This window comes from Leptopilina heterotoma, unplaced genomic scaffold (genome assembly GCF_015476425.1).
Source record: "Leptopilina heterotoma isolate Lh14 unplaced genomic scaffold, ASM1547642v1 Lhet_159, whole genome shotgun sequence".
In the NCBI taxonomy this organism is placed as follows: Eukaryota; Metazoa; Arthropoda; class Insecta; order Hymenoptera; family Figitidae; genus Leptopilina; species Leptopilina heterotoma.
This window is the reverse complement of record NW_025110873.1, coordinates 92,480-107,623: the sequence shown is the minus strand read 5'-3', so window position 1 is coordinate 107,623 and position 15,144 is coordinate 92,480. Positions and strand designations below refer to the sequence as shown.

At 20.8% G+C, this 15,144-nt stretch overlaps 1 protein-coding gene across 4 annotated transcripts in view; it reads left to right on the top strand.

Annotated features, from left to right (window-relative positions):
- Positions 1 to 15,144, top strand: part of LOC122498759 (serine/threonine-protein phosphatase 2B catalytic subunit 3-like) — a 78,155-nt gene that overhangs the window by 20,592 nt on the left and 42,419 nt on the right. Inside the window, exons 1-2 of one of the 4 annotated variants that reach the window (XM_043606668.1) lie at positions 5,726 to 6,921; positions 14,071 to 14,274. In XM_043606668.1, the coding sequence (XP_043462603.1) occupies positions 5,973 to 6,921; positions 14,071 to 14,274 (1,153 nt within the window). In that variant the 5' untranslated portion in view covers positions 5,726 to 5,972. Of the gene's footprint in view, positions 1 to 5,725; positions 6,922 to 14,070; positions 14,275 to 15,144 lie in introns of those variants that run through there. The other 3 variants (XM_043606669.1, XM_043606670.1, XM_043606671.1) reach the window with 3 other exon arrangements.

The window sequence follows — 15,144 nt, the reverse complement described above, 5'->3', positions numbered from 1 at the left end:
GACAAACTTATATATTAAAAATCCTATGTTCTTTTTAGTATTGTTTAAGTTGGTTTAGACTGACTCTTCCTAACAAAATTTTGTATTAAAAATCTTATGATTTTTTTTTGGTATTTTTTAAAATTGGTTTAGACTGCGACTCTTCCTGACAAACTTACGTATTAAAAGACTTATCTTTTTTTGGTATTATTTAAATTGGTTTAGACTGACTCTTCCTGACAAACTTTTGTATTAAAAATCTTATGATTTTTTTGGTATTTTTTTAAATTGATTTAGACTGACTCTTCCTGGCAAATTAATTAGAACACAATAATATCGTAATGCTAATTGGAAATACTATATTAGGCTTAAGCACCTGAAAGATAGTAAATCAAATAAACTGAAAAAAATAAAATACTCAAATTAATAAATAAAATAATAATAAAAATAAAATAGTGTGTTCGTTATTACCACGCGAATATTTTGTGTGCACATAAAAGATAAATCTTCTTAACCTGAGAGAGAGAGAGAGAGATCTATTACTCCCAGCTAGAAACGAGTGCTTCTAAATATTTGTCTTTCTTTTTTAAATCTAACAAACAAAAAGTGTATATCTACCGATGAAGAAGAAGAAGAAGTAGAAGCTTAACAATATTCTTGAGAGAATTTATAACTTGCTTTATGTGAATAAATATAAACACTCTCAAAATTCTTTACCTATCAGATCGAGTTCCGATTTGGCAAGCACTATTTTATTGTAGCCTCAATTTGGCAACGGAATACTTTTTCTGCGGAATTTAATGTGAATTGCGTTCTCAAAAGTTAGCGGATTTTTCCTTTTTCAAACTATTTTCGGTGTATAGGCAATTATTTCCAAAATATTGTTTTCTTGTTATTTTAGATGGCTTTTCGTTAATTTGGCTTTTTCGTCGTTTATATATTATTCTAGTAAGCTATTTACTGTTTTAGTTCTAGTATTTTTTATTTTTATTTGTTATTTTTGGAGAAACTAAATATGTTGCTGCTAAACACGAATAAAATTCAATCAAATGTTACAATTCCTAAGTTTAAATTTTAATTCTCTTTATTAGATTAACACTCTCCACGAACATCACTGAATTACTGAATTATCTTAATATCCCGGTAGTGATTTAATATCACAATTTATTTTAATGGATGATGCACTAAAAATGGGACTGCCGTTTAGTTTCGACGGAAATGTGTAATATATTAATTAAATAAATTACTTTAATATGTTCAAATCTAATAAAGTTGCAGGACTATAAATACAAATTTACTAGAGTATTTGAAAATCAAATTCTTTTCCGCAATCATTTCAAGTTGACAATTTGATTTACAAATACAATTATTGCTCAAGTTACTCCGTACAATTCGGATTTTAATGGATTCAATCTACCATTTAAGGTGGTATGAATCTTATGTTTTTTTTGTATTATTTAAATTGGTTTAGACTGACTCATCCTGACAAACTTTTGTATAAAAAATCTTATATTTTTCTGGTATTATTTAAATTGGTTTAGACTGACTCTTCCTGACAAACTTTTGTATAAAAAAATCTTATATTTTTTTGGTTTATTTAAATTGGTTTAGACTGACTCATCCTGACAAACTTTTGTATAAAAAATCTTATATTTTTCTGGTATTATTTAAATTGGTTTAGACTGACTCATCCTGACAAACTTTTGTATAAAGAATCTTATATTTTTTTGTATTATTTCAATTGGTTTAGACTGACTCTTCCTGACAAACTTATAACTATTAACAATTTTGTTGATGCTGCAAATTTTACTCCGTACAATCTAAATGGAACCTAATACAGTCTACCATTCATAATGGTACAAAAATTATCAACCACTAAACTAACAAAAAGTCCTAATCACCAATTAAAAAAATGCCCTCTAGAGAAAGAAAAAATAAAAAACCGTCACAGTTCCAAACTGTATTAAAAAATAAACCAATGCTTCAATAAAATTTCGCTCTTCCCCACCCCAAAAAAGTACAACAAATTCAAACCAAATAAAAATTGAAGATTTCCCTGCGTTTTATTGGAAAGTAAAGTGTAAATAATTTACATACACGTACGGCATGAATCTGTTCCCACAGAACATAAAGAGAAGCATACCACAGCACAGAAGCATAGGCAGCTATCGCAAGGTAGCTGGATCAATATTCCGTCCGGTCCATCCTCTGACCCATATCTCTCTTTCCCTCTTATTTACACTTAAGCATCATTTTTCTTATTATTCCTTTTTCCCCATTCATTTCGGTACATTTCTTGCAGCAATACAATCACTCAATTTTTTTTTCTTTTCTTCTCTTGTAAAACGTTATTCACAACAACAAAAGCAATGAATGAATGATAAAGTCAGAAGAAGAAAATGTCTTATTGATACGAATTAAGTCATTAATGTTATTTCTTTTCAAAGACAGAAATTGATAAACCCATGAGACATAAATCTCTTTTTGAGACAATAGAAGATTAAAATTTGTGTAAAGAGATGAAAAATTATAATTTTTGTTAAAAATCAGCACATCAGAGCGAGTTTGTAATTTACGATATAGGTGGTGAAAAAAAAACACTATTCTCTGATAAAATGTTATAGTTTAGCGCGCGCTAATCAATATGAAATGTCCATAGCGATATATGTTTGTATATATATGTATGTCTGTAGCGTGTCTTGTTATTTTACTTTGGTCATTCTATGACCTGATCTGATACCAAACAGTATGGATTAATACTTTTTTAGAAAATAAATATTTTCTCCTTTTATCCCTATGTATATTTTTCTTTTCCACTGTCTCTCTCTTTCTATATAAAGTTAGTTTTTACATATTATTAATGTTAATAAATCAATATTCAAATTATGGAGTATTCACAAATGTAAACAATTTTTCCGATCTTCCACATACTGATAAAAAATAATATATTGCCCTGGCAAAAGTAAACCTATAACCGCAAGTCTCGCACACTGATTTTAATGAAACTTTACAGATTCAATAAATTGATTCGAAAACATTTGTTTTTCATTAAAAATAAAAATAAAGAATATTTATTTAACATATTTAAAAATTTCCAATGATTTTTGTTCTTAAAATAATTCCCACCGAAATTCGCTACTAAAAAAAATTACTAGTACTATTTACTACATCTAAAATTTTCTACTTGCACCAAAAAACAATTTTTCTTTACCTATAAATTTTTTTTTACCTAACAATGATTTTTATTACTTAAAAATAATTTATAACTTATATTTTTGTCGTTATTAAAAAAAAAATCTTTTCGAAAAATGATTATTTGAGGACAAAAAAAGAAGAATATTTTATACTTCAATCTTTCTTCTTTTTTTGTCCGAAAATAATTGAAAAATTTCTAAATAATTCTAATCTTAGTAAAGTTTTTGAGAATTTAATTATTTTTAAAAATTATTTTAAAAAAATTTTTAAAAATTCATCAAAATTTGATTTTTAAAAATTTGAATAAAATAAGAAAATCTTTTTCAAAAAAATGTTTATCAAATTTCAACTATTTGAAAACTTTTTAATAACATATTTCGAAAATTTAAAAGTTTTGCTATAAAAATTTTAAAAAATTTGTTGAAAAATAATATTTTTTAAAAATTTATAGTGAACAAAACTTTTTTTCATTACAAACAAATTTAAAAGTATTCTTTTTCGTAAAATTGGGAAAAACAATTTTTTAATTAAATTTTCTATTTTCCAATTTTATTATTAGTCTTCTATTCACACTAATCAATTATAATTAAGACAGATTTCTATTTAGTCGACAAGTTATATCATTTAATCGACAAGAAATTAATGAAATTTGAAACATTTGGGAAATTATATCTAATTTATTAATTTTTTTTATCATTATTAATATTATCGTCATCATCGAAAAATTAATGTTCTGGGTGTATCTTTTTATTAAATTATTTCGTCCAAGTATGAAATAAGTTTTAGTTTTATTTTCTAATATTCCTAATTCTCAATATTGTCAAAAATAATTAATTGCTAATAAAATCTTGTAAATAAAATTAAATCCATAAAAATCGTTAATATTTGTTATTATTAAATGTTTCTAAATAAAATAAAATAAAAAACTATTTTTATTATTTTATTTGTTTTTATTTATTTTTATACTTCTTTTTAGTTATTTTTACATAAACTAATAATTAGTTATTTATATAGATAAATATTTATCGAAAAAAATTATTTACTAAAGAAATGTTTCTTCTAAAATATTTTTAAAAATTGAATTTTTACTCTAAATATTAAAATTTACTGAAAAAATTTGCAATTCAACAGAAAATGTAAAACAAAGTTTATAGCTGATTAGCATTTTTTTTCTTAAACCGAAAATCCATGTTGATATGATTTTTGATACTTCTTTTTAATAAGCAATTCTCACGAAACTTGAATATTTATCAAAAGATTAAAATAATTTGATATTTTATCGATATTGTGCCACAATGTAAAAATATATTTATATTTAATATATTTTATAATATATTTAATATATTAATAAAAATATATTAACAGAATAAAAAAAATTACAAAATACTGATAAAATTCTAAAAGTTTTTAAATTAAATTTTCAATAGAAAAAGGAAATTTCTAATTTTCCTTCTCTCTTTTTTTAATATTCGTATAGTAAGTTTTATAAATTAAATTTAATTAGTGTTGATTTATGTCATAAAGGCAAGCTAGGTTCCTATGTGAGATAAGGTAAAAACGCCCAGTTATCGTCAACTAACAGGTTTATGTGACTGAAATAAAACATTAAAGCACTAAAAGTGCGTTATAAACAAAAAAAAAAGAATTTAATTATTTTTTTTATGAATAAAAAAAAAGTTAACGAAAAAACTGATATTTTTTATAAACGCACGCAATTAAATCTTTCATGAAAAATGTGAGAAAAAAAATTTTTTTTTTAATCGTAAATAATAATGAATCATTTTTCGAAAAGATTTTTTTTTTATTGGAAAAACGGACTAACACAAGTTGTAAATCATTTTTTGAATAAAAAAAAATAAATTTTTATGGTAAAGAAATACACTTTCAGCTAAAAAAATTTTTTTAATTTAAACAATTAAATGAAAATTAATAAAACATAAAGAAAAGAAAAAATGATTTAAAAATACACTTTTAGCTAAAAAATATTTTTTTAGTTTAAAGAATTAAATGAAAATTAATAAAACATTATTTAAAATTAATAAAAAATAAAGAAAAAATGATTTAGAAATACAATTTTAGCTAAAAAATAATTTTTTAATTTAAAGAATTAAGAGATAAAAAATAAAGAAAAGAAAAAATGTTTAAAAAATACACTTTCAGCTAAAACAAATTTTTTTAATTTAAAGAATTAAATAATGATAATTAATAAAACATATAAAATTAATAAAAAAAATAAAGAAAAGAAAAAATGATTTAAAAATACACTTTCAGCTAAAAAATATTTTCTTTTAATTTAAAGAATTAAGAAATAAAAAATAAAAGGAAAAAAAAATATATTTTCAATACACAGAAAAGAGGAAATTGTGTTTGTACAATGATATTGAAATTTTCAAGGATCCGTCTTTCGGGATTAATCGAAAAGAAAAACTAATTAGACGCTCTCACAATATTATCAATGAATTGTTCTCCCCAATGTATTAGTGCTTCTTTTCAAGAGCTTTATATAAACAAACGAAAAGGGACTTTTATTAAGACTTTCATTCAATATCAAAACCCATCAGTTTCAAATAAAGTTCGAAATGGTGATCAAGGTGTAATATTCCCCTAAATATCACTTCGAATTAAATTATAAAAATTAATAAAAATAATAAATTATAATTATTAAAAATTAATTTTAAAAACAAGTGAAAAATAATAAATTATTTTCTAAAAAATGAATTTTTTTCACTTCAAATTAAATTTTTAGTTAAAATAAAAAAAATTTAAACGAACCTAATTTTTAAAGAAAGTGATAATTAATGTTTTGGTCAAAATTTAACAAAAGACCATCAAGTCCAACAATCAAAAGTGAGGATTCAATTCTCGAGGAAAGCATTCACGAGGTTTCCGAATTTCAAGTTGTTTTAATGAAATCAAATTTAAATAAAAATCCAAAACAATCAAATTCAAATACAATGAAAAGTGAAAGTGATAAAGAATCAGAAGCAAATAATAATGAACAAAATTTTACTGATAATGAAATTAATGAAATAAATGAAACAAGTGTTATTCGTGATTGTAAAGATAATCTCGATTATTCAATATCACAATTATCATCGACATCGTTTGAGAGAAAATTATTGCAGGACATAAGTTTCGATGGAATTGATAAAAATAAATCACTCTCGGAATCGAGAATTTTCGAGAAAACTTATATGAAGAAAAATTTATCCGACATTGATGTAAATATTGTAAAATTGGAGAAATCAAAATCCCTCGATGAAGATCAATTTATTCATTTATTGAAAGAAGAGACTATTCGAAAATTTGATGACACTAATTTATCGGCATTGAATATTAGTAATGAATCATGGTCAACGGCGCATTCGAGATTTTCATTGCCATTAAATAATTCAAGTCAATCGCCAATTGCATTTTCACCGGCGGTCAAAAATGAAATTGAAAAGAAAAAAGAAGAAAATATTGAGACAGTAACGTCGGATTTTGAATTTTCTTTTACTGGCGTGAGTAGTACTTTTATATCGCCTAATCGTCCAACAGATTCTGAATTTGATATCAATTCATTGTCGAAAGAGACTTATTGGGTTAAATCACACGATACTACTGTTACTATTAGTAGTAGCAGTAGTAGTAGTAGTGAGCCTTGTTCTACTGATTCAGAATCGGAATCAGGAGATAGAAAATCGTCAGTGGATCTTACAAGTGATGAAATTGAAAGTCTTATTGATGATAAATATTCTACAGAAGGTTTGTTTTTCTTTTTTTTTTTTTTAAATAAAGTGTGAAAATTGAAAAATGGTCCTAACCAGGTATTTAATAAATTTCAGGAAATTTATAATAATTATAATTATAATAATAATTGTAATAATAGGTTATAGTTTATTATAATAATTAATAGTCGATAACTTCTATTAATTTATAACGAGAATAATTTAATTACTCTTATATTCTCAAATAAAAATATTTACCCTCCACGGGATTCGAACACACGACAAATTTACGCTTTCTAATGCCTTAACGACTACGACCAAAACACAGTTACAAAAATAATGTAATTAGGCAAGGAACATATTTTTAATCCATTATATTATTGAATTGAAATTTTTTTTAAAGCAAATAAAAAGAGGGTTGCCACAAAAAATTAATTTCGTTCTTCCCTGACTTCACCTTGATTTGCAGACAAAATTTTTAATTTTTCCCTGGACCTAAAGAATATTCTAATTCACTCTAAGAATTATTAAAAAAAAATATATATATTTCCGTAGGAATTAAAATTTTCAAAACATTTAAATTCATTTGATTCAAATTCATAAAGAATTTTATCATCAAATTTTTAAATAATTGAATTCTTCCGACGAATTTTCATAAAATTTTCCAAAATAATTACAATTTTCAAAGAATATGATTAAAATTGCATTAAAAATAATTGAAATCCGGTGAAGAATTTTATGATTTATGAAAATAATTGAATTCTTGCAAATCCGGTGAAGAATTTTATTATTTATAAAAATTATTTAATTCTTGCAACAAAATTTTATTTAATTAATTAATTTATTAAAATAATTGAATTTAAATAATTGATTTCTTTACAAAAATTCTAATATTCAATTATTACCTAAAAGTATAACTGAAATTTATTTTTAAATCAACTTTTATTTATTAGTAAAGTTTACGAGAATTCTATGATTTAAATTCAAAAATTTTAAATAATTTATTGAATAATTAAATGTTTCTAAAAATTGAATTCTCATAAAGAATTTTACTAACAGATTTTTAAATATTTTAATTCTTTTCACGAATTTTAATCAAATTTTCAAGAATAATTACTTTTTTCGAGGAATTTGATTAAAATTGTATTAAAAATAATTTAATTCTTGTGAAAAGTTTTAATATTTATAAAAAATAATTGAATTCTTGTGATGAATATTGTTATTTATGAAAATAATTGAATTTTTAAATCATTTTATGCAAATTTCAAGAAATAATTTAATCAATTTGAATAATTTTATGGAAATTTTATTTATAATAATCGAATTTAAAAAATTGAATAAAATTTTAATAAAATTATTCAAATTGATTAAATTATTTCTTGAAATTTGCATAAAATAATTAAAAAATTCAATTATTTTCAAAAATAACAATATTCATCACAAGAATTCAATTATTTTTACAAATAATAATATTCTTCACAAGAATTCAATTATTTATGAAAATAATTGAATTCTTTAGGAAAATTTTATTAAAAAACTAGGTATTGAAAATTTTTGAAAATAATTGAAAATAATTGAAATTTTGAGAAGAATTTTATTAAAATTTTTAAAAATAATTGAATTTTCAAGAGGAATTTTATTATTTCTAAAAAGATCATTCAAATTTTGAGAATTTTAAAAAATTTTTGAACGTAATTGAATTATTGCGAAGAATATTAAAAAAAAATTTTTAAATAAGTAAATTCCTCAGAAGAATTTTATTATTTTATAAAAATAATTGAATTCATTCCAAGATTTTTATTATTTATAAAAATAATTGAATTCCTACAACAAATTTTATTAAAATTTTGAAAAATAATTGAATTTCTCAGAAGAATTTTATTATTTATAAAAATAATTGAATTGTTATTCAAAATTTTTTGAAAATAATTGAATTTCAAAGAAGAATTTAATTATTCCTAGAAATAATTCAAATTTTGAGGAGAATTTGAAAAAAATTTTGAACGGAATTGAATTTTGGCGAAGAATATAAATAACATTGTTTAAAATAATTAAATACCTGAAAAGCATTTTATTATTTATAAAAATAATTGAATTCTTGGCAAGATTTTTATTATTTATAAAAATAATTGAATTCCAACAACGTATTTTATTAAATTTTTTAAAAATGATTGAATTTCTGAGAAGAATTTTATTATATATAAAAATAATTGAATTGTTATTCAAAATTTTTTTAAATAATTTAATTCTTTCGAAGAACATTAATAAATGGTTTAAGAATAACTGCATTTTTTTTTTAGTTTCTTTAAAATTTTAATAAAAATAATTGATATCTTGTGATGAGTTTTATTATTTATGAAAATAATTGAATTCTTGCAACGAATTTTAATATTTAAAAATAATTGAATTCCTGAGAAGAAATTTATTATTTATAAAAATAATTAAAAATTTTCCCAAGAATCTTATCATTTATAAAAATAATTGAAATTTTGACGAGTATTTAAAACAATTTTAAACATAATTTAATGTCCGCGAATAATTTTATTTCTTTTGGTAAGAATTGAATTTCTGCAATATTCTTAGTAACTTCTCCGTTCTCCGAAATTCTAATTTTTTTAGTGTTTTTGACTAAAATTCTTCAATAAATTCATTATTTTAAATAATTAATTAAATATTTATATTAAAAAAATGTAACTAATTTCAAAGGAATTTGAATTATTCAAACTTCTCAAAAAACAATAATTTTTTATTTATTATTATTATTATTATTATTATTATTATTATTATTATTATTATTATCATTATTTATTTTATTATTTTTTTTATTTTCTTTTTATTTTTTAAAAATTTTTTTTCTTTTTCTTTTTTTAATTTTTATTTCCTTTAAAATTTGTATTCAAATTAATTGAAAAAGTGAAATTTTCTAAAGTTTGTAATTGAAACCTTTTCAAGTTCATCTACTTATGAAAATTGTAAATTGTAAATTGTAATTGTAATTGTAATTGTAATTGTAATTGTAATTGTAATTGTAATTGCAACTCTTAAAATTTAATTAATTTCAAAATATACATGAGTAAAATTAATTTTTAAAATAATTTATAAAAAATAAATTTCCAACTGATTTTTCCAACTAAAAATACTGATCTCTATCAAACTCTTTCGCTTACTCTTCGCAAATATGTAGCTAAGACTTTTCGTTTGTTCAACGCACAATGAAACTAGGAACGTAACGACATTTTCTGTCCCCATTTCAAAGTTTCTTCATTGTATATAGTTTTGCTTCACTAGGCTTATTTATCTAAAGTACTAGTAAACTCAAAACTTGTAAATTCTCTCAAATTTCAATTTATTTTCAAACAATTGAGAATACTCTTGTTTTGTTTTAAAACTATTTTAGGCGAATCTCTCTCCTATAATATAATCAAGAGAAGAATTTACTCTTTAAAATTAATTACTTTTTGTTTTTTGTAAAATTCTGTTTTTTTTTTTTTTTTGGTATCTAAGTAAGGAAAAATAAATTTTTCTCTATCATTTAAATTTTGTTCTTTTTACATCTTTAATAAAAAAAAAGTATATTTAACACAATATATAATAGGATTGAATTATGTCACAGGCATTATGATGGAAATAAATACGCATATATATTATTTAACATTTCCCTTTTCATATTATTCACTCATTCGTATATATTAGTTCAAATTTGAATCGGAGTTTGGCCAAAGTTCATGACATTGAACAAAATTAGATACCATAAATTTTAATTTACACCCAAATGTCATTGAAAATTATTCACATGATCATTTTCTTTTTTAAATTCTCATTTTTTTTTCTTATGACAATTTTGTATTTAAAAATTAAATTAAAAAATTGTCTTTATTAATTATTATTTAATCTATTCAATGAATTGTAAACAATTTTTTTCTCTTTGTATATTTGGTAAAATTTTAAATTTTAATGCTTAATTCAAAAATGGAAATTTTTAAATAATTCTCCGCGTCTTTTGAAACTCCTGAGGTTTATTAGCCTATAAGTATTTGCATGAAGAATTACATCATCATCATCGGATAATTGCATATGTATGTGTGTGCAAATGTCTTTCCTGGCAATACTACAGCTTTAGAATTTATAATTTGAAACTTTAATTTTTGCTCTTGATACTTGTCAACGATTACTTATATCATACTCTTAAAGTAGTTGTCCGTTATAATAAATTACAAGTCTTATTTGATTAATTTAAACATTCACCGATCTATTTTCGTCAAATTTTCGTGAAAAGGTTTTGAAACTATTTTCTCAACTAATAAAAAAATATGCATTGGACCAAAGGAGGTCCTAAGTATCCGATAATAAATACTAAAATTGACTTAACTGGGTCTTAACTAGAATAGTCAATTTTAAACTTCGAATATTTTTTCGATTTTTTCATTTATTTTTTCCAAATATTTAATTTTTTGTATTAAATTATTTTATATTATTACTTTTCGATAAAAAGTTTACTTCCCTAAAACTGAAATAGTTTCTTATTATAACTAAAAAAAAATAGTAAAGATTCGTTTACTAAAAATAAATTAGTAACAGTTTTAACTAATTTTTAGTAAAAAAATTCCTAACTTTTTAAATAAAAACATTACTAACTTTTTAAATCACAAAAATATTAATTCGTGCTTACAGTGAAAAAAATATTTGATTCAAATAACTTATCTATTATTATCAAATAAATATTTACTTGATTCAAATAATTTTTATGTAAACAGGGCTCGAACCAGAAAAAGTATTTAAAAATACGAACCAAAAATGAAAAATTTCATCATTTCAATTCAATTATTATTTACAAGAATTTTTAACTAAAATTCTTCTTAAAATCAATTAATTTTCGAAAAAGTTCTCTGACAATTTTCAAATCCATTTATTTACAATATTCAATTTTACGAATTTTAATTATTCGCAAATACTTCAATAAAATATATATTAGAAAATAAAAACTAAAAATAATTTTTAAAAAAATTCAATTAAACTTTTTCAAAGAAATTAATTTAAAAATTTATTTCTAAAAATTTACGCGATATTGCTTTTAATATTCTATTATCTAAAATTTTAACTGAAATTCATTCTTAAATCAATTTTTATTCGAAAATTCTATTAGAATTCAATTATTTTCATAAATAATAAAATTCCTTTAAAAAATTCAATTATTTTCAAAAATTTCAGATAAAATCATCTGAAAGAATTCAATGATTTTCTTAAATAAGAAAATTCTTGGCAAGAATTAAAATACTTGCATCAATAATAAAATTCATCGAAGAAATTCAATTATTTTCAATATAAATTTTAAAAATTTCTCGTAAAGAATAGAATTATTTTTCAAAATATTATTTAAATTCAATTATTTTCAACAATTGTGATAAAATTCACCGAAACAATTCAATTATTTTTATAAATTGTAAAATTCTATGCAAAAATTCAATTATTTTTGTAAATAATTAAAATTCTTCTGAGAAATTCAATTGTTTTCAATACAATTTTAATAAAATTTCTCTAACAGGTTCAATTATTTTTAAAAATAGTAATACAATTTTTCTAAACAATTTTTTTTAAAGAATTTTAATAAAAATCTTGCTAAGAATTAAATTATTTTCAATACAATTTTAATTAAATTTTCACGAAAGAATTTAATCATTTAAAAAAATGTTAATAAAATTCTTGAAATGAATTCAATTTTTTTAAAAATACTTTACAAGAATTTAATGATTTTCAGTACATCGTAAATATAATTGTTTCTAAAAAAAAATTTTTAAATATAAATTTTTTATTTCTGCAAATAATTGAATTTTTGCAAAATTTTAAAAAGGAAGTGAATTTTTGAGAAAAATTTTATGAAAATTGTATTAAAAAAAAATTGAATAGCTGGGAAAAATGTAGTATTTATTGATATAATTAAATTTATTTCTTTATTTGTTTTTAACTGAAATTCATTTTTAAATCAATTTTTATAAGAAAATTCTACTAAAACGCAATTATTTAATTACAGAAATAAATAATTTATTGAATCATTCAATATTTCTTAAAATTCAATTCTTATAAAGAATTTTATCAACAAATTTTTAAATAATTGAATTCTTTTGACTAATTTTAACAAAAATTTTTAAGAATAATTACATTTTTCGAGGAATTCGATTAAAATTGTATTAAAAATAATTGAAATTCTGCGATTAGTTTTATTATTTATGAAAATAATTTAGTTTCTAAAAAAAATTTTATTATGTACGAAAATAATTGAATGCCTGTAAAAATTTTATTATTTATGAAAATAATTGAATGCCTGTAAAAATTTTATTATTTATGAAAATAATTGAATTATTGCGAAAAAATTTATTAAAAAATTTGTAAATAATTGAATTCCCGTGGAATTTTTATTATTTTTTGAAAATAATTAAATGTTTGCGTAGAACTTTATTAAATTTTTTTTAAATAATTGAATTCTTTCGGAATTTTATTAGAAATTAATTTTTTATTTTATTAAAATTTTTGAAAATAATTGAATTTTGGAGAAGAATTTTATTATTTTCAAAGATAATTGAAATTTTGACGATAATTTTTAAAAATTTTTAAAAATTTTTAAACATAATTAAATTTCTGCGAAGAATTTTATTTCTTTTAAAAATAATTGAATTTCTGCATTCATTTGTAATTTCTCTAAAAATAAATTTTTTTTTAGTGTTTTTAACTAAAAATTTTCTATAAATCTATTATTTTTAATAATTTTTAAAAAAACTTTTGAGTTTTTAAAATTCATTTGTCCTTAACTGAAATTAATTTTTAGATCAATTTTTATTAGAAAATTCTACTAGAATTCAATTAAGGAGGGAAATTTTTTAAAATAATTGAAATTTTGCCAAGAATTTTTAAAAAATTTTTGGAAATAATTAAATTTCGGAAAAGAATTTTATTATTTCTAAAAATAATTGAAATTTTGAGGATAATTTTTTTTTAATTTTTAAACATAATTAAATTTCTGCAAAGAATTTTAGTACTTTTAAAAAAAATTGAATTTTTGCAATAATTTAACTCCCATCCCAATTTTTTATCTTTTTCAAAATTTTTTTTAATCTGAAAAATTTTTTTCTCTTTACTCTAAAAATTGGTGGGCAAAAAAATTAATTTTTCTCTCCTCTTGTTTATTTTACAGGCGTACCATTTCCTCCATCTCGTAAACTAACAATAGCAGAGGTCTTCGACACGCGAACAGGACGACCACGACCTGAAGTGCTCAAGCAACATTTTATTCTTGAAGGTAGAATAGATGAATCTGCAGCACTCCGAATTGTTAATGATGGAGCTGCTCTTCTTCGTTCAGAAAGAACGATGATAGATATCGAGGCACCTGTCACTGGTAAGTTTTCAAAGAGATACGTATTGTATGTATAATTATAAATTGTCGTCACGTAAACGTGATAGTAATTCCAATAATAAAAAAAAACAACAACCTTTTAAACAATGTCTATTTGAATTATTTTTCCACTTTTATAAATTATATTTTTCTGAATAATTATATATCATTTTTCTACATGAGAAAAAAATTAAACGAATTTTTTAATATAAACTTTTATTTTTAGAAATATAAACTTTTTATTTTTCTACTTTTATAAATAATATTTTTCAAGACAATTAAATATTTAAAAACAAAGAATTTATTTAGAAAAAAGAGAAAAAACGAATTTTTTTATATAAAAAAATTCGTTTCTCTTTTTTCAATAACAAAATAAATCATTTAAAAAAAATACCAAAATGTAATTTATTTATAACTATTGAATTGTAAATTCCATTTTCTTTAGGAATAGTTTTCTCGATTGTAAAATTTTACCTTCTTATCGTCAAGTTTCAGTCTTAAGTTAAGTGTGTCTCAATGATAATAATCAAGTTAATTACTGTATTTTTCTAAGAAAAATGGATTTAAACTTCGTACAAATAGCACAACGTTTACGGCCACAATATTGCGAATACTTCTCAGTAATATTATGTCAACATTGTCAACAATATTCACACTGATTTAAATATTATTTTGTTTTATTATTTTATTAAAATTTTTTTTCGAAAATTCATTAATTTTAATATTAATTAATTATAATTAATTTAAATATCAATAAGTAATTTAAATTAATTTCAATATTAATTAATTATAATTAATTTAAATATCAATAAGTAATTTAAATTAATTTAAATATTATTAATTGCAAAATTACATTAAATATTAATGAACAAT